This window comes from Achroia grisella, unplaced genomic scaffold (genome assembly GCF_030625045.1).
Source record: "Achroia grisella isolate CSIRO2021 unplaced genomic scaffold, CSIRO_AGI_Agris_v1 utg862, whole genome shotgun sequence".
Classification (NCBI taxonomy): Eukaryota; Metazoa; Arthropoda; class Insecta; order Lepidoptera; family Pyralidae; genus Achroia; species Achroia grisella.
This window is the reverse complement of record NW_026713046.1, coordinates 753167-777585: the sequence shown is the minus strand read 5'-3', so window position 1 is coordinate 777585 and position 24419 is coordinate 753167. Positions and strand designations below refer to the sequence as shown.

The 24419-nt window shown below is 35.3% G+C and overlaps 1 protein-coding gene across 1 annotated transcript in view; it reads left to right on the top strand.

The window, feature by feature from the left end:
- The first annotated feature begins 1389 nt into the window (after nucleotides 1-1389).
- The window catches only part of LOC131852783 (ankyrin repeat and BTB/POZ domain-containing protein 2), a 43892-nt gene continuing 20862 nt past the window's right edge, over nucleotides 1390-24419 (top strand). The window contains exons 1-3 of the mRNA XM_059203512.1: nucleotides 1390-2630; nucleotides 17126-17313; nucleotides 17532-17728. Coding sequence (XP_059059495.1) covers nucleotides 1411-2630; nucleotides 17126-17313; nucleotides 17532-17728 — 1605 coding nt within the window. The 5' untranslated portion in view covers nucleotides 1390-1410. The remainder of the gene's footprint in view (nucleotides 2631-17125; nucleotides 17314-17531; nucleotides 17729-24419) is intronic.

The following is a 24419-nucleotide window of genomic DNA, read 5'->3' as shown; positions in this document are numbered from 1 at the left end:
TTAGCCCACTCGCATAAACGAAATATCTCCTTTGGAAAGTTTACAGTCTTTCCCGAGGAGATAAAAGCCATCGCTCCTAAGAATATCCTTCAATTCCTGTCCCTGACGGGTCTAGGTAGCGAACTCTGAAAAAGGGCGAGCACAATAGATCTAGGTCGCAGTGCGGTGCTTCAGGCACCTGACAGTAGCCCAGACAGCCCAATAAAAAAAAATACAAAAGTATACTATATAAAACTACAGTAATAGACGGACAAATCGTAAGTATAAAGCGGAAAAATATTTTTATTTATTTGTAATAAATAAACCTAAAAAATACTCAACGATCTTTAACCATTTATCAGCTATATAAACCTTTATGATCCACAAGTTAAATGTGTTGTATTTTATTAAAAAAACTAGCTTTTGCCCGCGGCTTCGCTCGCGTTAATTTATCCCCTTAGGGATGGAATTCAAAATCCATTCTTAGCGGATGCCTACGTCATAGTAGCTTTATGCATGTAAAGTCTCAGCCCGATCGGTTTAAAATGGACAAAGTTTCATATAAACTTTCATCCCCTATTTTATCCCTTAGGGGGTTGAATTAATCAAAATCCTATCTTAGCGGATGCTACGTCATAACATCTACCTGCATGCCAAATTTCAGCCCGATCCGTCCAGTGGTTTGGGCTGTGCGTTGATAGATCACTATGTCAGTCACCCTTGAGTTATATGTATTCAGATATATACAGCCCAAGCAAAGTCCGTCTGACTTTACATGGGCTCAATTTATATATATTTTTTTTACTTTAATCAATAAATTATTCACGTTTCAAGAATCCACATATCTGTAGATATTCGGAATGTGACTACACCCTGAAGTCATTTATACCGAAATAACGACAGCGAAATATTTAACGCAACGCCCTCCGAAATGATCAAATGACCTGCGGCCAAAATATGAAATAATTGCCGTTTGAGTTTGATGTTACAGCCCAATTACAGAATCAATTCGATCGACAGTCAAACATGATTCCGACTCTATAATAACCCTTTAGTGCATCGTGTGCTCTATATTTAGCAAACGACTTATAGTTCCATTCACCTCACTTCCAAGATGCGTTGCATGTGTACTACCTCTCAATTGGCATTCATATTTTACGATGCTACAGTTACTTTAGACATTATGTAAATGCACTCACAATTAATACCGGGGAAACGTACACGACCGGTCAATAACGGGTTGCCACTCAGAAAAATTTAGCGTTCATAAATCCAAAAACGGTATCATAAATCCGTGAAATACACGCACGGCCGTGTCGAGGTAAGAAGTGAGATTGTAGCGGGGCGCGTGGTAACAATGCTTCTTGGGGCCTTCGGTAGCGGCAACGGCGGCCGCGACGCCGTCAGTGCGACCGGCACAACCGCGCAGTCATGCTGTGCCCGGCTCGTTGCTCTTGCTTCCTGTGCCGCGAACTGCAGTCCTGCCGCGCTGCCGACTCGAGAAAACCCCCGAAAAATATGTGCGACAACTTCATACTTAAAAAGGCTGAGGCCTGGGAGCCGATGAAGTTCATTCGAGGGGCTGCTCGACTCTCGGTGAGACATTGGCAGAATAGGGAACCTGTGAGCTCCTCTAAGGCGAGAATTACAACACATAAGTCTACCAGTTGCGAGCAACTCTACCCTCATCCCTCCGAAGAGGATATGGGCCCGTTCGGGATGCGGAGAGCACCGAGCACAGACAGAGTGAAACAAACGGAACATAAGCCATTGTTCAAACTTCTCGGTAATTCACGGCTGAAGAAAATTAGTAACAGTGACGCTTCCGAATCGAAAACAAAACGGAGTGTTTTAAATTTTAGAAAAAGCGACGTTTCAAACGCTAAGAACCTTCATGAAAAATATATACCGCTACCTCAGTTGTCGACACCTGAGCACATCTACAGCGAACCTAGACACTGGAATGGACAGTTCGATGATTGTTGTCGACCTCCAGTTTACCAAAGTGTGGAAAAGACGAATGAAGAAAATCAAAAAGGATCAGTCTCTGACAGGAAAATATACAACAACCGACCGCCTTGTTATGAAGAGCTGGCTCAGAGGCTTTCGCAGGAAAAAAACAAGAAGTCAAACCTGCCCATTTCGGAAATTGGTTTAGCAAATAAAATTACACAAAATAACAATAAAGTGGTTATATATTTTGGTGATTCTATTATTCGTAAGCATAGTGAACAAAAGAAGGAAGAAAATAAACAGAACGAGGTCACACCACAAAAAGAGGAAGCAATTTATGCCAATCGTTTGCTAGACGAGACTGCTAATTTAGGATTAAGCAAAGAAGTAGACAAGGGTGGAGGAACACAAATGGTTTCCGAGATTCAAATACCTGAAGCTATTTATGCTGAAGTTAAATCTGAAGATACTAAAGCTGTCTCAGATATTGTGACCATAAATGACGCTACATATAAGAAGGATGTGTTTGGGACAGTGAGTTCTGATGGATTTTTGGTGGTTGAATTTGAGGGTAACTTCGAGAGGGCTCGGCAACTGGTGGACCTTGTCCACGGAGGAGGCACTGACCATCACGAGGCTACAGTTCTTGATGAGGATGAGCTGTGTGACTGGAGTTTCATTCAAGACTGGCGTAAACGGTAAGAATATTATTTATAATACCTAGTTATAGCTATAAAAAGTAGAGACGGTACAGATTGACCTCAATTGCCACCGCTTCTTTCTAATAGCTGTATTAGATCAATTTAACAGTTACGATGCTAAATTGTCGTTCATTAACGACTTGATGTAACATAACTTAATATAAGTATACACTCAAACTAACACAATATCTATTTTATAAAAATTAAGTCAATGCAATTTAGTTTAAATTAGTCGATGAACTCACTGGTTTTTTTTACACAGTAATATATAAGAAATAAAGAATATATGCGTTTAGATATTTTAATATTTAGGAAGTTTGATATCTGTTGTGGACTTCATAGTTAATTACTGGCCATTTAAAAGCCACTTTTATTACCTTTAAAAAGTATTGTATAAATTTGACTTGTTAATTTTGTGACAAGAAAATATATGTATTTTATTTTACTCTTTTTTTGCATCGATTTATGTTATAGTTATAGAGTAGATGCAATAGCTTTCTGCACATAAAGAACCTACATACAAACAATACATATAATATTATCCACCACAATATCACTTACATTCCTTTATAATAATAATTTATATGCAGCAGAATCACGTTGCATTAATCACCCAACTTAGTGACCTATCATTATTTTGTCTTTTGTAAACTAAAAAAAAATACGTAAAAAGTATCTTACATAGTAATTTAAGATATGATCTATCAGTGACACAATTTTCATTCAAATTCATCCAGTAGTTATGGCGTGAAAGATTAACAATCCATAGATACATAGGTATAAGTTTCGCATTTATAATATTACTAGCTGCTCACCCCGGCTTCGCCCGGGTGTACATGTATTATACATATAAACCTTCCTCTTGAATAACTCTATCTATTAAAAAAACCGCGTCAAAATCCGTTGCATAGTTTTAAAGATTTAAGCATACATAGGGACGGCAGACAGCGATAGCGACTTCGTTTTATACTTTGTAATGATAGTGATTAATAGAACTTAATTCCTATAAACTACTAGAGATATAAATTTAAAATTTCTGTTATAACTTTATATTATTACATACATATATTCCTTAAGAACGGTCACTCTATTCTCCCAAATTTGAATTTAAATGAATCTGCATTATCGTAAACATGTACAACATTTATTTGAAAAGAATACGAGCTGAGTTTCTTGTCAGTTCTTAATAGACCTACATAAATAAAGATGTTCTGTGTTTTTGTTCACTGAAAATTCCGCGGAAATCGAGATAACAGATTCACGCATGTAACGCCGCAGTAAACAACTACCTCACTCATCTATACATTTAAATAAAATTGGAATGTCTGTTTGTAATATTGAAATAACCGTTTTTACTACATGCATATGAATCTAAATACGGTATATACAGGAAAATAACATTTTTTACAACTTTTGTCTGTCTGTCTGTTTGTTCCGGCTAATCTCTGAAATAGCTGGACGGATTTTGATGGGCCTTTTATTGGTAGGTAGCTGAGGTAATAAGGAGTAACTTAGGCTACTTTTATTTTAGAAAAATTAAGTCAAATTCCACGCGGATGAAGTCACTACAGCTTGTGTAGTCATAAAATTCATCATCATTATTATCTTATAACAGAAGCCTCTAATTTCTCAAGTTATGTAAACCACACAGTCGGAAAGATGTTGGCACTAATTACAGGCGAACCGGATAACAATCAGTTAGTAGTGGTCGTCGAACTCATGCGACCTTCTTTGCTTTGTACTCCAATGGTAGAAATAATGGCTACACCTTACGACTACAAGCAGAATATTCCCAACGTTAATAATACCAGTGTTGCCATATACTTACTACTGAAAGTGCATTTGAAAAATTTTTGTTCGATAAAGCAACGTTACCAGTGTTGCCATATTAGCATTCTTACTACTGAAACTCATTTGACATTTTTTTCATTCATAAAGGTTCTAGAGATGCAATATTTTAGAAAACCCAGATCGATATAAACATCCATACTTTTGAATACAAATGTTCATATCGTGTGAGGAATCGAACCTGCGACCATCGGAATTCAGGCACTCTGCTAAACCGATATACCACATAGGCCGTCCGCTAGGAATGTTTAATAACTTTGTTCATACACTCCCAAATAAGTAATTAAACTAAATAATAATGAAACATTTGATTGATATTGGTCGATGTGCTCACTCTTATATGGTTGAGTGCAATGATGGCTGGCTCATCTGTCATACTCGTGAACGGGTGCTGCTAATGGGGACTGGTCTGTTCAGGTTGCGAACACTGATTAGATTTTTTGTTTTATACAATAGCATATGCTGGTGGTCACTCTATTCTCCCAAATTTGAATTTAAATGAATCTGTATTATTCTAAACATGTACAACATTTATTTGAAAAGAATACGAGCTGAGTTTCTTGTCAGTTCTTCTCATCTCGAAATCATTCCGAACTGACGGTAGATTTGACATATCATAAGAGTCTGTAATAGACCTACATGAATAGAGATATTTTTAATTGAATTGAATTAGCAATTTTCCAATTTTCTATTTTATAATATACTAGCTGCACCCGCGACTTCGTCCGCGTGGAATTTAACTTTATGTTTCTAAAATAAAAGTAGTAAGTTACTTCTTATTACATCAGCTACCTGCTAAAAGAAGTCCCGTCACAATCGGTCCAGCCATTTCAGAGATAAGCCGGATCAAACAGACAGACAGACAAACAGACAAAAATTAAAAAAAAATGTTATATTGATGTTTCAATATTGCAAACAGACACTGCAATTTTATTTATATGTATAGATTTAATATATATCTTTCGAAAAAAAAATGTAGTCAAGTGGCTTCATATGTACATTTTTTTGTTTATTTGTTGGTTAATCAAGTTTACTTAAACTTTGTTATCAACACCAGTTAAACCACAACCTATAAAACCATCACATCTAACTTATGATATAACATAAAGTTATGTTCAATCTATGAGCGTCTAACGATTGCATTGATTACTGCCATTTCCTATTATATGCATCGGATACGCAAGTTTTTGCAATATTTAACTTCCCTGAGAATAAGAATAGGCGGGGAAAAATGTTGGTGTACTTGGTACGACGTGACGAATTAATTAATAACATTATCGAAGGAAAAATAGATGGAAAGAGAATAGAATAGAATAGAATAGAAAATCATTTATTCAAATAAACTTACATTGAAGCACTTTTGAATAGTCATTACATTTTTTTTAATCTACCGCTCGTTCGGAAAGCTGTCTCATCACAAGAAGAACGAGCAAGAAACTTGCGTGCTGCTCTTTTAAATAATTTTATTATTACTTTACATTTTTAAGTTTAAGTGTGTGAATACAAACCACCAATTAGCACTAATTCAATTAAATACTCAAAAAGAAAAAATATTGAATACATAACCAACTGGTTAAACTATTAATAAGAGGAAATCAGTCATAGTGATTAGAGCAGACCAGTCCCTACAAGCAGCACCCGTTCACGAGTATGACGGATGAGCCAGCCATCACTGCGCTCGACCATATTTTAGGGAGCCCAATGACCCAAAGAGAGGAAGGGGAAGACCAAGACACAGCTATATCAAGCAAATTAAAGAAAAAGTTGGAGTCGTGTCGTATCAACAGCTAGAAGGACTGATAGAAGATCGTGGAAGGTGGCGGGAGCTCCACCGACAAGAGCACAGCTCTCAAATTATGAATGAATGAATGAGAATAAGTGAACATATCTGTTAGCAATTAAAAAACATGAGATTCATGAAATTCCTCCGTGGTTATATAATAGTTGTAATGTTTTTATATCTACTTAATTATCTTTACTTTCTTGCCTGGCATTGTTAGAATTGAATAAGTTATACAGAAATGTTTACACCCACCTGATTGTTACAATCACTAATTAGTATGTTATGTTGGCTCTGGTCTGATTATGTTTTACTTATAAATATATTAAATAAGGGTGTATTTTCGCTGTGAAATTGCGTATTATGAATACTTACTCTATTCATAATTAATGTAATCTAAATATATATAACTCAAAGGTGACTGACTGACTGATATAGTGATCTATCAACGCAAAACCACTGGACGGATCGGGCTGCAATTTGGCATGTAGATGTTATGACGTAGGCATCCGCTAAGACAGGATTTTGATTAATTCTACCCCCAAGAGGATAAAATAGGGGATGAACATTTGTATGAAACTTTGTCAATCTTAAACCGTTCGGGCTGAGACTTTGCATGCATATAGTTACTATGACGTAGGCATCCCCTAAAAAAATTTTCATAAATTCCACCCCTAAGGGGATAAATTAACGCGAGCGAAGCCGCGGACAAAAGCTAGTATTATATATAGTATAATAGCTAAAGCTAGTAAAAGCTAGTACTATATATAATACCACTATACAGTTTTGAATAGTCATTACATTTTTTTAATCTACCGCTTATTCGGAAAGCTGTCTCATCACAAGAAGAACGAGCAAGAAACTTGCGTGTTGCTCTTTTAAATAATTTTATTATTACTTTACATTTTTGAGTTTAAGTGTGTGAATACAAACCACCAATTAGCACTAATTCAATTAAATAGTCAACTAGAAAAAATATTGAATATATAACCAACTGTTTCTATATAGCCGGATGCTGTCTTAAGATCTGCCTTCAAGCGGGATGATCGCCTCATCGAGTGCAGGGCAGGAGATGGGATATACATACATATGATAGTTTGGCAAGGATTTTCGAAGTAGTTCTAGCGCAATTTATAGAGTGTTTTCTGGATCATTTTTTGATAAGCTGATATTGATAAGCGTACCCTTAGTTTTTTTCATGTTTTACTGCGTTATTTAATTCAGTAGATAATTAATATAGTTTTATTTCTGTAATTAAAACTTTGATCGTTTCACCATATTTGTTCAAACATCTTAGTTTAACGTTGAAACTGTGAGTTTTAGTTATAGACTCGTAATATCATTTTATCTATGCTCGTATATCTATGGTTTATGAACTTATTTAAAAAAAAAAACGATGCTATGCTATGTTGTAAGTCATCAAAACACACAGAAGGCCGTGAAGGGCATCCAAGGACGGTACATTAGATATAATGTCTGTCATTCAACAAAACAATTAGTCATTTTCAGCAAAATGTAACTGAAATACCAGAGCCATAGAGTAGATATTCGTTAGAATCACTACAGTGTGGTTGGTAGTTGTTTCGCGTTTGTTTGTAACTTCGCATCATTGTGTTCATGCATGGATGACAATCATCACACTTCGCTTCTTGTGTAGGGTTGCCAGCTATGAAAGTACATATACTACAGTACGAATATTGTTATATTTCATTATAGCAGAAACTTGGGGTACAACGTTTCTGCTATAATGAAATATAACAATATTCTTACGAATATTGCGTGGATGGAGGAGTACGAAATTTCGCACATTTATAATTTATATAGAGAAGAGTGCAAGATACTATTTATTTTTAAATACATTAAATTAATAAAATAATATTACATATTCTATAATAATGTACGGTGCATTTGACACATACACGCACGTTTTTTCACATAAAACCTTAATAAAGTTCAAACTTATAATTTAAATGAATTATGGTCGAATTTCGACCATTCGATTCGTATCCCGAAGAAAAGTAACAATTTTGCTTAGTACGAAGAACTCAAAACTTCGTATTTTGGTTTAATTGGGCTTTTTAAGTTATACTTAGTATTTAGAGAGATTTTCTCAGTAATTTTTAAAGTTTCGTATTTATTACACACTATTTATATTGTTAACTGGGTCTTCGTACCTACGTTTCGACTGGGTTGTACTAGCCGTGGTCATGAGCTGATTCCTTATGTCACAAAAATCGTACCCACTTGTACGAGGATGAAATTGTCCTCGTACCGAAGACCAAAAATCTCGTACTCGAACTTGTACTGCACTGAGATTCTGATACGGTTGGCATCCCTGTTTTTGTGTATCTATGATGTAACTGTTTACTTCACTTTTTAATGTTCTAATTTGATGATTTATCTTTACACGTTGACTTTCGCGCCAATTTTGATTATTTAATCATTTACTGCGAGGAAACTACGGCTTTAGTAGTCTGATACGATTAGAACTATGTGGTAATCGAAGTATAATGTAATAAGCACTTGTCTCATAATACCTTATCTTATTCTAATCAGTTCAACATAATTTAACCATTACTAGCACAAGCGTTACAATGATGATCTGGTGAGTAAAAATTCTTAGTACAAAGTCCTCTTCGGCACTTCGGTCTCACCTACATTTTTGATATTGAATTTGAAAATTTGTATAGTCATATTTTTATTCTACCACTCATTCGGAACGCAGACTCATCACAAGAAGAATGAGCAAGAAACTTGTGTGTTGCTCTTTTTAATAGATGTTTTTTTATATAAATAATTACAGTATAACAAGTAATAGGCATGCGATAATCAGCATAGAATTTGCACTCAATATTAGTGTAATCAGATAATATTGTCAGTGCTATAAATTTAAAGTTTTTCTATAAAAACATTATTATCGTTAACGAATTCTTCAATTTTATAGTAAGCTTTTTCACAAAGGAAGTGATTTGACATTTAAATATTTTTTCTGGCAGATTTATAAAAGACTCTGGTATTTTATTGTAAAACCTTACGCAATTGCCTTAAAACGAATTACTAACTTTAGCCAAACGACATTTAGGTAAAATCAGTTTGTTCTTTTTTTAATAGTTTAAAAATAAACTGTTTCAAACAGGTTGCATACTTTTGTAAGTAACAATATCTAACGTGTTGCTCTTTTAAATAAATGTTTTTTAAAATAAATAATTACACAATAACATGTAAGAGGCATGCGATAATCAACATAGACATTATCTCAATCAACAGACACATTATTTGTGCAATCAGATAATATTCACAGGGTTATAAATTTTAAGTTTTTTCTATCAAAACATTATTATCATTTACAAATTTTGCAGGCAGCTTTAATGAAAAATGTTGCAATACCAGGTACTCTTATGTGACGTAGACAAAGTTGAGCGATCACCTAGTATTTAATAATTAATTAGCATTTACATAATTCTGACTCGAGTGTGGGTTGAACTGCAGTAGGGTTGTGTAGTTGACAATCGAAAGTTCGGAAGAACACTCCTAAAGATGAACTGCATGAACTAGTTCGCAAATCTTTCGCTCTTTAGTTCGTGAGTTTTGTTTGGAAAAGGCAAAGTTTTATTGGACAAAACAAGAACACATTATGACATTTGAAGAGAATGAGGGCAGAGTTTCTTGTTAGTTCTTCTTGGCGAGAACTACTTTAAAAAGTGACAGTAGATTTGATCTCTCGTATCTGTAACAGAATATCAATGAAGATATTCGATTTGGCGGGAATAAATACTTATAATATAAGATGGCCTCGGTAGACTACAGTCGTATAACACAAGCTCTCCTTAGCTTGAGACCAGATAGATCTGTGTGAATTGTCCTGAGATTTTTATATATTAGTATTAATATAAGTCTAGAAGTTGACCAGCAAACTGAAGTTGACTCATGTCGACAGCGAACGAACAAAGAAGACGAACTAATTCGCAAGAGAGCCGCGAACTAAACTAAGTCACTTCAGTTACGAACTACGAACTATTATGAGCAAGTCTACACTATAGTGCTCCCAGTTCTGGTACAGAGCTGTACATCGAAAATCAAGTCCCTCCACTTTCGTTCTTGTTTAGTGAACTTCTTGTTTTTGAAAGTAATAACTCGCTGCAATTTTATCTGTGGCAGTAAAAGTTAAATACTTATATTTTTTAAATAATAATTTATGACGCATGTTATCACATTACATCATTGAATTTTTTACTGGCTTTCAAAAGGTACTGTTGAATGTTACAAACATTTAATTTCGCATTAAACAATTTTTTACCTGAAAGCCGTATAACTAAAGTTTATAAGTGATAATTCGTTTTGTGGAAATAGCGTAAGGTTAACAACAAAATGCTAGAATCTGTCCTAAATCTGCCAGGAAAAAATTCAACAAAACACTGTCTTACATCAAGTATGTATCAACTGGCGTAGTTTTAAAGATTTAAGATCTTAATTTCATACATAGGGACGGACAGACAGCGATAGCGACTTTGTTTACTAAGTTATTACTAAAAAAATGGAATATGTTGTAATAATAAATTATAATAATGTTTTTGTAGAAAAAATCTAACTCATAATTCATAGTGCTGAGAATATTATAAACATACTAGCTGACCCAGCAAACGTTATTTTGTTATATAGATTAGTAATTAAAAATAGGGGTTAGTTATAGAAGGGTGACAATTATGTATGTATTTTTAATGCTACATAAAAAAATTCAACATGAAATTGAAAATTTAATCCAAAAAATAAAAAAAAAGTTAGTGGTGGACAACCCTTATCACTTAGGGGTATGAAATAGATAGTAGCCGATTTTCAGACCTACTGAATATGCATATAAAATTTCATAAAAATCAGAAGTATAAGTTTCAGAAGAGTATAGTAACACATTGTGAAACGAGAATTTTATATATAATACTAGCTTTTACCCGCGGCTTCGCTCGCGTGGTTTCGCGCTTAGAGATGGAATTTATCAAAATCCATTCTTAGGGGATGACTACGTCATAGTAGCTTTATGCATGCACAGTCTCAAGAAAGCCTGATCGGTTTAAAATTGACAAAGTTTCATATAAACATTCATCCCCTATATTATCCATTTAGGGATAGAATTAATCAAAATCCTTTCTTAGCGGATGCCTACGTCATAACATCTACCTGCATGCCAAATTTCAGCCCGATCCGTCCAGTGGTTTGGGCTGTACGTTGATAGATCACTATGTCAGTCACCTTTGAGTTATATATTTAGATTATACAATAAATTAATAATGCACAAAGAATTAAATCGTAACCATATTAGTACCTAGTAAACAAGCTTAAGATTTTATACCATGTGAATAACATGATGTTTAAGAATGTTTTCCCATACCTATTACTATGGGCACTTCCTTAATGGCAGAACATTCTTTTGTTTGTTCTGCACTCATCTCATATTGCAAACTTTACGCCTATTTATCAGTTAATGTACTTTCACTTGTAATTAGTGATGTTCTGTTACATCACAGATTAACTAACGTTCTGACTTTATATTTCGAATTGAATCGTTCATTTTAAACTTGGTTTTTGTAACATAACTCAATTAGTAATCTCAGGATAATTCACACAGCGCCATCTAGACCCAAGTTAAGTTAGCTAAAGCTTGTGTTATGGGTACTAGATAACTTATACAGATACATAGATATTTTTTTCGTAAGTACACATTATACATTCCTAACAACCAGACCGAAACAAACAATCATACTCATTAATACAAATGTTTGTGCCGTGCAAGGAATCGAACCTGCGACCATCGGAAGTAAGACAGTGTGTTAAACCGATAGACTACCGAGGCCGTCGTCAATTGTTGTGTATACAATTGTTTATGATAGAAAGTTGAAACATGTAGGATTGTATAATAGGTACTCGTAACTCAACGTTTATTTGAAAAATACAGTTTCTTGCTCATTTTCAGTTTATTCAGCATTCACCTATTGTGAATATTTGTTTTGTTATTGTAAGATATTTTAAGGTTTCTTAAGGGACGGCATATATAATATATGCTTCATGACTAGGGCCCTCTTTAGACACTGCAAGGTGAATAAGCACATGGCGAAATTAGGCCTTAGGTAATCTATTAAATAATCTGCTAAATTTGCCAAGCAGAAGGAGAAACGTCAATGGACATCCTATGTGGTTGTAGCCCACTAATGCATAAACGAAATATCTCCTTTAGAAAGTTTACATTATGTCCTGAGGAGATAAAAACCATCGCTCCTAAGAATATCCTTCAATTCTTGTCCCTCACGGGTCTAGGTAGCGAACTTTGAATAAGAGCGAGCACAATAGATCTATACAGGTCGCAGTGTTACAGATCTTAGCACCTGACAATAGCCCAAAGCACCCCAATAAAAAAAAGGATCAGCAACACGCACGTAACATTCCTGGTGTCTCAGACATCCATAGGCTATGGTAACCATTTACCATCAGATGGACCGTATGCTGGTTTCCACCAGTACTAGTATAAAAAAAAGGTAAACTTAAACTAAAAAAAAAATAATATATAGTGATGTTCTATAAGGAAGTTGATTGATGTGATTATGTGTGGCAACCACCTTTCATCGAGATGATCAGGATGATATTTTAGTTTCTGGCGGGTAGCGCGACTATCAGCAGCTAGTAATATTGAAGCGATTTTTTTCATAAACTGTGTTTTGGGGGAATTTAGTATAAGTACACTGACATGGCAACACTGTTCATAAGCCCAAAGCAGACTCCCACAAGCGGCAAACATATAAAACTATAAAATTACACGAATTTGACTTCCCCTCCGATCGATCCCCCGTCCAATACAACGGAGATCGATGTTACGACGGCCTGAGCCGAGGTTCGAACCCCTAGTGGTGCCCTCAGATTAAAATCGTATCCATCAGGCGGGAGTTGGCCTTCTGCCACTCCATAAGTCCTTCCTTGGAATGCCATCTGCACTCGCCCCCTATCGTCCGGTGAAGCCGTAAAGGCCAGCTGCGAACAACAGCATTAGAGTAGTCCGAAAAAAAAAGAATTTGACTTCGAGTTTGTGTCTACGTCATTAATAACATGTTAAATTACAGCGATATCTCTTACTTAAGTAGCAACGAACAATTTTAATGTCATAAAACTAAAAAAAATACATATATTTACCTAACCTTTCGGCCATTCTTAGTCATAATGATTAGACTATTTGCTTTTGCAATAGCATATGCTGGTGGTCACTCTATTCTCCCAAATTTGAATTTAAATGAATCTGTATTATGGTAAACATGTACAACATTTATTTGAAAAGAATACGAGCTGAGTTTCTTGTCAGTTCTTCTCATCTCGAAATCATTCCGAACTGACGGTAGATTTGACATATCATAAGAGTCTGTAATAGACCTACATGAATAAAGATATTTTGAATTTGAATAATTTTTTACCACTTTCCCTACCGTCCGCTTCAGCTCAGAGGAACTGGCTAGAAACTCAGCTGCTTCATTTTATGTTATGTTATTTTCTTTTAATAATTTTCATATAATAAATAACAATACAAGAAAATCCAATAGAACACGATCTGTACGTTTATAAGCAGATTGGATGGCCTCTTATCAAGAATGAGAAATCAATTGGTGCCGCCTGCTTGTACGTGTCAGTTACGCTTTCATATTTCGTCGCGCCCTTTCTTCTAGTTTCTTGGATCGCGTCTCTATGGTTTATGTGTCTATGGAAATTATTTTATTTAATATTTTTTTGTTCTTGGAATTTAATAATTCCTTCATAAAATCCTTACTAATACTAATTATGTTACCTGTGCTAATACTATAAATGGGATAGCAACTCTGTCTGTCTATATGTCTCGCTTTTACGACAAAACTACTGAACCGATTAAAATAAAAATTGGTACACAGATAGTCTAGACCCTGAGAAACGTCATAGGCTATTTATTAATGTGAATAAAGGGTTGTGAAGGGTTGATAGGGAAGATGAAAATTTATATGGAAATATCGATAAAATAAATATTTGTTCTTGCTAATCTCTGAAACGGCTTGACCGATTTTGACTGAACTTTCACTCTCATTACATGATCCTGTGTCAATTTTACTCGTATTGTCATAGGTAGCGCGACGAGATAAAGCTTGTATCTTACTAATATTATATACATAAAAGTATGAGTATGGATGTTTGTTACTCTTTCACGCAAAAACTACTGTACGGATTTTGTTGAAACTTTACAGTAATGTTGCTTATACATTAGAATTACACATAAGCTATAAATTCAATCCGGGTGATAGTGCTCGCATAGCTAGTCATTATATTCATTATCATCCTAAGTCCAAAACAAAGTTGCTCTCGCTGTCTGTCCATAGTGATGGACAGACAGAGAGACAGTAAGATTTAAGCATACATAGTGATGTATGCTTAAATCTTTAAAACTACGCAACGGATTTTGGAGCAGTTTTCTTAATATATAGAGTGATTCTAGAGGAAGGTTTATATGTATAATACATGTACACACGGGCGATGTAGCTAGTAGCTTATACATCAGAATAACATATAAGTTATAGATGTAATCCATATGATACCGTGGTACAGCTAGTTATATATAAAATGTCTGTTTGGTTGTCAGTAACATTTCTATACTTATCTTTCCTGGAAATGCATATGTACAGACAATAATATACTTCCGTATTAGCATTTCTTTCCGCAATTATATACTGTAATGAAGTTAATTTATACGTGTTGAATACATTATTAATATAACACGTGAAGATACGGCCACGTGCTGCTTAGTGTTAATATATGTTTGTTTGTGACTACGTAAATTATAAGAATCATCAATAACTTTCCTTTATCCTATTACTAGCTTATTCAAATTCAAAATATCTTTAATAATAATAATAATCTCAGGACAATTCACACAGCGTCATCTAGACCCAAGTTAAGCTAGCTAAAGCTTGTGTTACGGGTACTAGACAACTGATACAAATACATAGATATTTTTTTTCGTAAATACATACATATTATACATAGAAAACACCCAGACCGACATAAACAATTGTACTCATGAATACAAATGTTTGTGCCGTGCGAGGAATCGAACCCGCGACCATCGGATGTAAAGCGGTGTGCTAAACCACTAGACCACCGAGGTCGTCATATCTTTATTCATGTAGGTCTATTACAGACTCTTATGATATGTCAAATCTACCGTCAGGTTGGAATTATTTCGAGATGAGAAGAACTGATAAGAAACTCAGCTCGTATTCTTTTCAAATAAATGTTGTACATGTTTACAATAATACAGATTCATTCAAATTCAAATTTGAGTGACCATCAGCGTATGATATTGCAAGAGCAAATAGTCTAATCATTATGACTAAGAATGGCCTAAAGGTTAGGTAAATATACTTATTTTTTTTTATTTTTATGACATTAAATTGCAAAAGTAAATAGTAAAATAGGAAAATTAAATAGAAATAATCATTATTCAAATAAATTCATTACAAGCACTTTTGAATAGTCATATTTCGATTCTACCACTCATTCGGAATGCAGATTCATCACAAGAAGAACGAGCAAGAAACTTGGGGGCTGTTCAAGTATTACGTAAGCAGATTTATCACAATTATTTACCCCTCATCCCCCGTTGTCAGCAAAAGTAAGCAAAGCTCTTACCCCTCCCCCCATGCTTACGTAAACATCTCTCAATTAATGTATTGTTTTTTTAACAAAGACAATGTGAGGGTTGCCATTCGTGTAAAAAAGTAAATTACGACCGATGACGTAATCATCATACAGACTCCCCCACCCCCATGTCATCCAAAATAAGCAAAGAAAAGACCCCCCCGCCCCCCTATAGTGCTTACGTATTACTTGAACGGCCCCTTGTGTGTTGCTCTTTATAAATAAATAAAATGGTAAAACAGTAAAGTAGCAGTCATTCAGCAGGTGTCACAAACGACGTAATGCACCTGATGGTGAAGATTGCAGGTCACAGGCGCAATTTACGATTAGATTCGCCTTACGCCATCCGCCTCGCCGTCTGTGAGATTGTCTGTGCCGGTGTTGGTCACGCGATACTATCTTTATCAATTCGTTTATTATACCCAATCTCCTTAACCAAATTTAACAATAGTTAAATGACCTACTGTTTCACAATCTTTGAGTTTAGTAATATGCAATCGGCAGATGTTTGATAACAATCATAGTAACTCTGGACGATTCACACAGCGCCATCTAGTTCCAAGCTAAACTGTACTTGTATTTATATATTAATAATTATAATAAGTCACACAAACACACAGATAAAGGGGGGAAAGATGATTGTTAGTAATGAGGGTTGATGTCCATGCGGTTCCTCCTAGAAACCATAGTGATAAATTCCTGGTGAATTTGTCATGATGGGCTACCCTGACCTCATGCTCATCCTATCATCTCTCACTGGTGCCCCGCCAGCGTAAACCGTCAATGCAAATTATTCCATTTTCATCCACTAAAAATAAATACACACACTTACTTGGTTTCGGTCCGTAAGTGTGGTGAAAAAACCAGCAAAAGCTGAGAAAATGCTACAATAGTATAAATAATAATAATAATCTCAGGACATTTCACACGGCGTCATATAGACCCAAGTTCAGCTAGCTAAAGATTGTGTTACGGGTACTAGATAACTGATATAAATACATAGATTTTTTTTTCGTAAAGACATATTATAAATCGAAAATACCCGATACCAACAATCATACTCATGAATACAAAATGTTTGAACCCGAGACCATCGGAAGTAAGGCGGTGCCACGAAGGCACCGAGGCCGTATCATTAAAAAAAACTATACATTAAACGTTTCTCCACCAGGCCATCGAGCGGTTGCCGACCCTCTGAAGAGAGTGCGTGGTGCGGCGGCGTGTCGGGCGCGCGAGCACTGCGCGTGCGAGTGGCGACCGCGGGCGCGACCCCCGCGCCGGCCCACGCGCGCCGCCTGTCCCCCCCGCCGCACGCGCACCGCGCCACCACCCCGCCGCCGCCCTCTTCGCCCAATAAACGTAATTCTTTTTTTTTTCTTAGCTTGGACAATTCATCCCCATTCAGTTATTATTTACAACTAGTTTTACCCGCAACTTCGTCCGCGTGGATTTTAACTTTATTTTTCTAAAATAAAAGTAGCCTAAGTTACTACTTATTACATCAGCTACCTCCTTATTACCATCGCTAGACCACCGTCATTACAATTACCAACTAAAACTTTGCACCATTCCCACAGCCCACCATGAAGAGCCTCCAGCAGTGACTTCGGAAACCCCAAGCACTGCTCAGCTGAAGGCTGTAAGTGCTGTGTCGCAGCTGACTGTGGCCAGTGCCCCAGTACGGAGTGCTCCAGCGCAGAGCAGCTACGCATTGGAGCGACGTCCGAAGCATGACCATCATCATCGGTCTCTGGAGACTGTGCCGGCTGTTCAGGTAAATGTTGGGATCGAACTTCTTAGCATTCCATGAATTTACTGAATCTGGAAGAGGGAGAGGGTTGGGATCGAACTTTTTAGAAAAGAATGACCTATTTCTATTTCTTACCATTCCATGGATTTCTTCTTCTTCAATCGTTCGCTCTTGGCAGAGTGGTTGTGGCTTTCATGATGGTATATCTTGTGGTATTGTATCGTTGTGGTCCTTGGCAGAGCTCCTTGCAATTTGCCTCCACCTGGTACGGTGTTTGGCTGTACAAGAACGTTGTACAATGGACTGCTGTGTAGCCGTTCTTATAATTAATTATATTAATAATTTATACATGTATTTACTGAGACGGAAAGAGAGAGAGGGTTGGGATCGAACTTCTTAGCACTCCATGAATTCACCGTGCTGGGTCCATCGTCTGGCAGAGAGGGAAACTCCAAACCGGGAGTTTTTTCAAAAATTTTAATTCATTTTTAACAAATTTACGCAATTGTGGAGTCTTACCACGAATAATTTAATGTCACCGTTATATTTTTTGGTTGTTCTCAAAATAAACGGAAATCTAGTCTTTAAAAGTACAGTATAATATGATGTGCCAGCAGGGGTGGCCTTAGAGTGTGGCGAACAGGGCAATCTCGCTCTCTGGCTCTTGCAGGGGCCTCGCATAACCAAAGCAAATTTTAAACAAACAGTGAGTGACACTCTGCCGAGTGGCAAGTTGCAAAAACTTCTCAATTTTGGGCATTTAATCGCAAATGAACAAAATTACCAACACCAAAATATAAATTAAAAAAAAACTATTTAAAAAAGAATGTACAATACGGCATAGTCTTTTTGAATCAGCGGAAAATTTTCGCATCACATACTTTTCACGTAGGCCCTCGCAAATTCCGGATCCTAGCAATGGGTAAGGTAAGGCTGCCAGTGTGTGACAGTATGAAATTATTGGCTAATTGACCTCTTTCCAAGCCGTAAGTACTTTAAAAGGTTACTTTAAAAACTACATCATAGAACCGCATTGACCACAGACTCTTAGCGACCTTTGTGGTGTTATCTGGTTTACATACATGATTTACTGCTATTAGGTAATTGGATCTATTCTTTATAATGTGTCAACTAAACTATCACAGATCTTGTGGTTTCAAGGTTGTGGTCACAAGATCTCATTTAAAGAATGCACTGAATATTATATAATAACTAGCTGACCCAACAAACGTTGTTTTGCTATATGAATTAAAATCGCCATTAAAAAATAGGGGTTGGTGATAGAAATAAACTAATTACAAGCACTTTTGAATAGTCATATTTTGATTCTACCACTCATTCGGAATGCAGATTCATCACAAGAAGAACGAGCAAGAAACTTGTGTGTTGCTCTTTTTAATAGATGTTTTTTTATATAAATAATTACAGTATAACAAGTAAGAGGCATGCTACAATCAACATAGAAATCGCTACGCACTCATTATTAGTATAATCAGATAATATTGTCAGTGCTATGGATATAAAGTTTTTCTATAAAAATATTATTATCGTTAACGAATTCTTCAATTTTATAGTAAGCTTTTTTACAAAGGAACTGTTTTATTAGACATTTAAGTATTTTTTCTGGCAGATTTATAACAGACTCTGGTATTTTATTGTAAAACCTTACGCAATTGCCTTAAAACGAATTACTAACTTTAGCCAAACGACGTTTAGGTAAAATCAGTTTGTTCTTTTTTTAATAGTTTAAAAATAAACTGTTTCAAACAGGTTGCATACTTTTGTAAGTAACAATATCTAACGTCTTAGACACCAACATTATTCGAATACTGGTTCAATTCTGTACTGATTTTATAATTATATTGTCATTCAATTATAATTTATATTTAGTTGTAATAACGTCTAAGTTTGTTAGTATCGATGTCAACGGGTCACTGCGCCGGGCCGCATGCTTAGTAGAGTAATTCGGTGATTGCTCGTACGCACGCTATTCGGCCATCAGTATTACGGGATCCAACGGTGAACAGATCATTATGATCAAGTGTTCTGTTATTATCGATCAATTTTGTTTTGAAATAGGCTTTTGGCAGATTCAGGTTGCATGCTAGTCAAATTTAACGCCTAATGTGGTTTAATTTTAGACCTGTACTTCTTTGACGGTTTTTGTTTACTTTTACTGATTAAGTATGATGTATAACATCATACTTAATCAGTAAAAGTAAACAAAGTAATATTAAAAATCAACAAAATTTATTTCGTTAACACCATGTTTACTTCATTGCATAGTATAAAACAAAGTCGCTGTCGCTGTCTGTGCCTATGGGTTATTATTCTGTAGCTGTTTTTTTGCACTATATACTTATTATTAACTAGCTACTCGCCCCGGCTTTGCCCGGGTGTACATGTATTATATACATAAACCTTCCTCTTGAATCACTCTATCTACTAAAAATTACTTCATAATCCATTGCGTAGTTTTAAAGATTTAAATAAGCTTAAATCTTTAAAACTACGCAACGGATTTTGAAGCGGTTTTTAATAGATAGAGTGATTCAAGTGTTTTTTATTCAAGAGGAAGGTTTATATATATAATACATGTACACCCGTGCGAAGCCGGGGTGGGTAGTAATATAGCTAGTAATTATATATAGTTATTGAAGCCTTCTCTTAAGCATAATATTGTCTGAATCAGGAAGCTCTACTGTAAGAGTAGAGCAAGTAAATTTCCGTCCATTAATGAATCTACACCCATATTTTGACACGTGTTTCGTCTCTGAACGAGGGATTATAAAGCATTGAATAGAGTTCGAATATAGCTTGGAAGCCTAGTGTTGACTCTTCGGCGACCAAACTGCGACTAAATAGATGTGATCGCTGTTAGAGAAGGTCGTAACGGTAGTCGAGTTACCACACCGAATATTTGTGGTCTCACACTTGCTAATTGTAGCGGAATTAAACAAAATAATATAAATCCATCAAGTAGCTAATATGTTGACCGTATTATGTTATTTGCCTACAAAAAATTAAGTCTTAACAGAGTGACTTCCTTTGATCAAATAACTAGATACTTAACTCAGTGTTATAAGGTTCCAATTAGCATTTTAACGATATGATCATAAAGTTAATTTCTGCAAATTACATGAGGGTTTCCATAACAGGTGCGCGTCATTAAACTTTTTAACATTTAAAGATCTCAAAGATTACATTTTATTTCCATATGACATCAAATGTATCGTTCATTTATAGGAGGATAACTATAAATGTAACAAAGAAAAACTTGCGTGGGTAACTCATTCTCACCTATTCCACCCAAGCAGCTAGTATTTTAAACTGTATATTGGTTATAGAGTGCAGATTCGGCAATGAGGATAAGAGGCATAACGTCTTAGTCCTCTGGTCGCACGGGTGTCACGTGATAATAGTGTTGCCAACATTTTTTGACAAAAAAAACTAAACTGGTTTGGATAGGAAAAAAATAAAGTATTTGGAAAATAAAGTATTTTTCGAAATGTTATGTTTTTATTGCTTTAAAAACGTATTTTTGCGTGCTTTTAACACTAGACTTATGACAAATGTCACAACTCACAATTGACATGTAACATTTCGTTCAGTAATTATAAATCGTTAAGTACCCATAATGAGTACTTTGTTTTATGCATAGTAAAGATTGAAAATAAAGTATATTTGCATACTTTATTTGTATGTAAAGTGTATAATTACCAAAAATAAAGTAGGATGCGTTATTATAAAGTATGGTTGGCGACCTTACTTGATAATGGTATCTATGACACTTGTTATACCACTTATGCGAGTAGAGGATGAAATTGTGATTCCTTTTATCCTATAATTTCATGGCATCTGCACTCTACAACCGAAAGTTAAGACTAAGATGTTCTGACATCCTGTGATGTTCCTATTGCTTTTATATTCAAATTCAAATTAAAAAATCATTTATTCATGTAGGACATTTTAGCCGCTTATTAACGTCAAGTTTTTACATTATATTTTTCTTCCCTACCGACCAGTTCGGTATATAGATCCAATTGAGAAGAACTGGCAAGAAACTCAATTGAATTACTTTTTTTTTTAAATCCAGTTTATTTACCATGCATAGGTATTTATATAGGTGTCTATGTCTAACATTAAATGAATATCCCGAACATGAAAACTATTGCCATGCACGCTCGCCATTCAAGTAATCGTTTAGTGAGTAATAGGCCTTGCTCAATAAGTATGATTTAACAGATGTTTTGAATTTATTTATGGGTAATTCCAATATATCCTTTGGTATTTTATTGTAAATTTTTATACCTATTCCCATAAAAGACCTATTGACTTTTTCTAAACGATACTTGGGGACAGTAAGTTTGTCTTTAAATCTAGTATTAATATTATGAATATTGCTGTTTTTTGTTTTTTGGTATAGGTATCGCTTACTATCAGATGGGACGTCAGCTAGTTTGCCACTTCTATTATGTACAAATTTAAAAAAAAGTAATAAGAAGTAGTGAATGGCATAACTATATTATATATATAAAAATTACGTGTCACGTTGTTTGTTTTTTTTATGGTTGATAATGGAATGGTGTCATCGCTTACGGTAACGGTATACGCTGGCGAGGAAGTGGACGATGTTAACTCAGGTCAGATAAGGTCAGGTCAGTTAGCCCATCGTGACAAATTCAGCAGGAATTTAACATGATGGTCTCCAGGTGGAGGTCAACCTGACATGGTACATTGCTGGCAATGGGGTTTATCAATTCACATTAATAACAATCGCCTTCGCCCCTCACGTTGTTCGTCCGCGATGGACTCCTAAACTACTGAACGGATTGCATATTTGATTTGCACATTGTGTGCAATTTGATCCAACTTGAAAGATATAGCTATAGCTTACATCTTACACCCTTAAATAAATTCAAAACATCTGTTAAATCATATTTACTGAGCAAGGCCTATTACTCACTAAACGATTACTTGTATGACGAGCGTGCATGGCAATAGTTTTCATGTTCTGGATTTTCATTTAATGTTAGACATAGACACCTATATAAATACCTATGCATTGTAAAAAATTGAATTAAAAAAAAAGTAATTCAATTTAGTTTCTTGCCAGTTCTTCTCAATTGGATCTGTGTACCGAACTGGACGGTAGGGAAAAAAAATTCTAATGTAAAAACTTGACGTTCATAAGCGGCTAAAATGTCCTACATGAATAAATGATTTTTGAATTTGAATTTGAATTTGAAATTGAATATCAATTTATAGTCGCAATATTATTTTATTAAAGAACCTTAGCCACAGCATCGTGTGGCCGGGTATGCTAGTTAGATTATATAATATAGATATTAAATAATAAATAGTTAACTTAGTTCTTTCTAATTCGTGTGCTACGGTATTTCTACCCCCCCCCCCCCCCCCCCCCCCCCCCCCCCCCCCCCCCTCCGATCGATCCCCCGTCCAATTCAAACGGGGAGCGAAATTACGACGGCCTGAGCCGAGGTTCGAACCCCTAGTGGTGCCCCCAGACTAAACTCGTTTCCGTCCGGCAGGAGTTGTCCTTCAGCCGCTCTATAAGTCCTTCCGCGCGTTTGGAGTACCAACTGCACTTGCCCCCTATCGCCCGGTGAGGCTGTAAAGGCCAGCTGCAGCCAACAGCATTAGAGTAGTCCGAAAATGTTTTTCTTTAAGTAACTTCGTGTACTTTCTTATAGTAGAATGAATGAACAGTTTATTTAGAAGTAATAACACTTGAAGCATCTTATTAATTAACAGCCACCATCGCACCAATTATTACAATAATTACCCGCTCCGTAACGGCGAAAGTGTTGCCACAAAAAATAAATGAGCATTGTCTCTGGATCCCACGATCTCGTGATAGGGAAAAGCGTAATCGGTGGGAAGTTTAAAAATTGTCTGAAAGCGAAAGTGCGACAATAGTCGCAATGTTACGATTACAATAATTTTATAAGAATTATTACGTTTAAGAAAATGTTGCCAGCTTTAAAAATAATAACAGAACCTACTTATTATACATGTTTGTTTAACCAATTACCTAAGAAATGCTTGATAACCATCTGTTTAATAGGGTATCTTCTTTTAAAAATATGAAATGTTGTGCTCACAGTTTTATCCACGTTAAATTTTAATATAAATTATAGCTTATGTTATTCTGATGCATAGTAATATTTCTGTATACCTTCATCAAAATTCCATTCAATAGTTTTTGCGTGAAAGAGTAACAAACATCCATAAACTTACAAACTTTCGCATTTATAATATTTATTAATATGTTTGTAACAAATTTGTAGTATGTAAATATGTTTTTAACAAAATTAATTCAATCAGCAGACATGACTTAACAACGCTAGAAGTGGCATCGATATATTTTTGTTTTATTTTATATTAAGGGTGTTGGATTATGAATTCTTATAAAGTAATAAATAAAATAGAAAGTGGACTGTATTTATTGAAAAGAAAGTAATTTTTGGAAAAGGAAGGAGAAATACGATTTCACCCGGGAAAAACGTATTCCACACTCCGAAACCAAAACACCCCAAAGTAAGCAATGTAACACCAAACTTACTCACCTTCGTTCAGGAACGTCCCGATGTGTAGTACAGTTTAGTGGCCACGTACTCCAGAGTGTATATCTTAATAAAAACAATTATATTGTAATAATTAAATCAATAATTTCATTGTTTTATATAGTTAA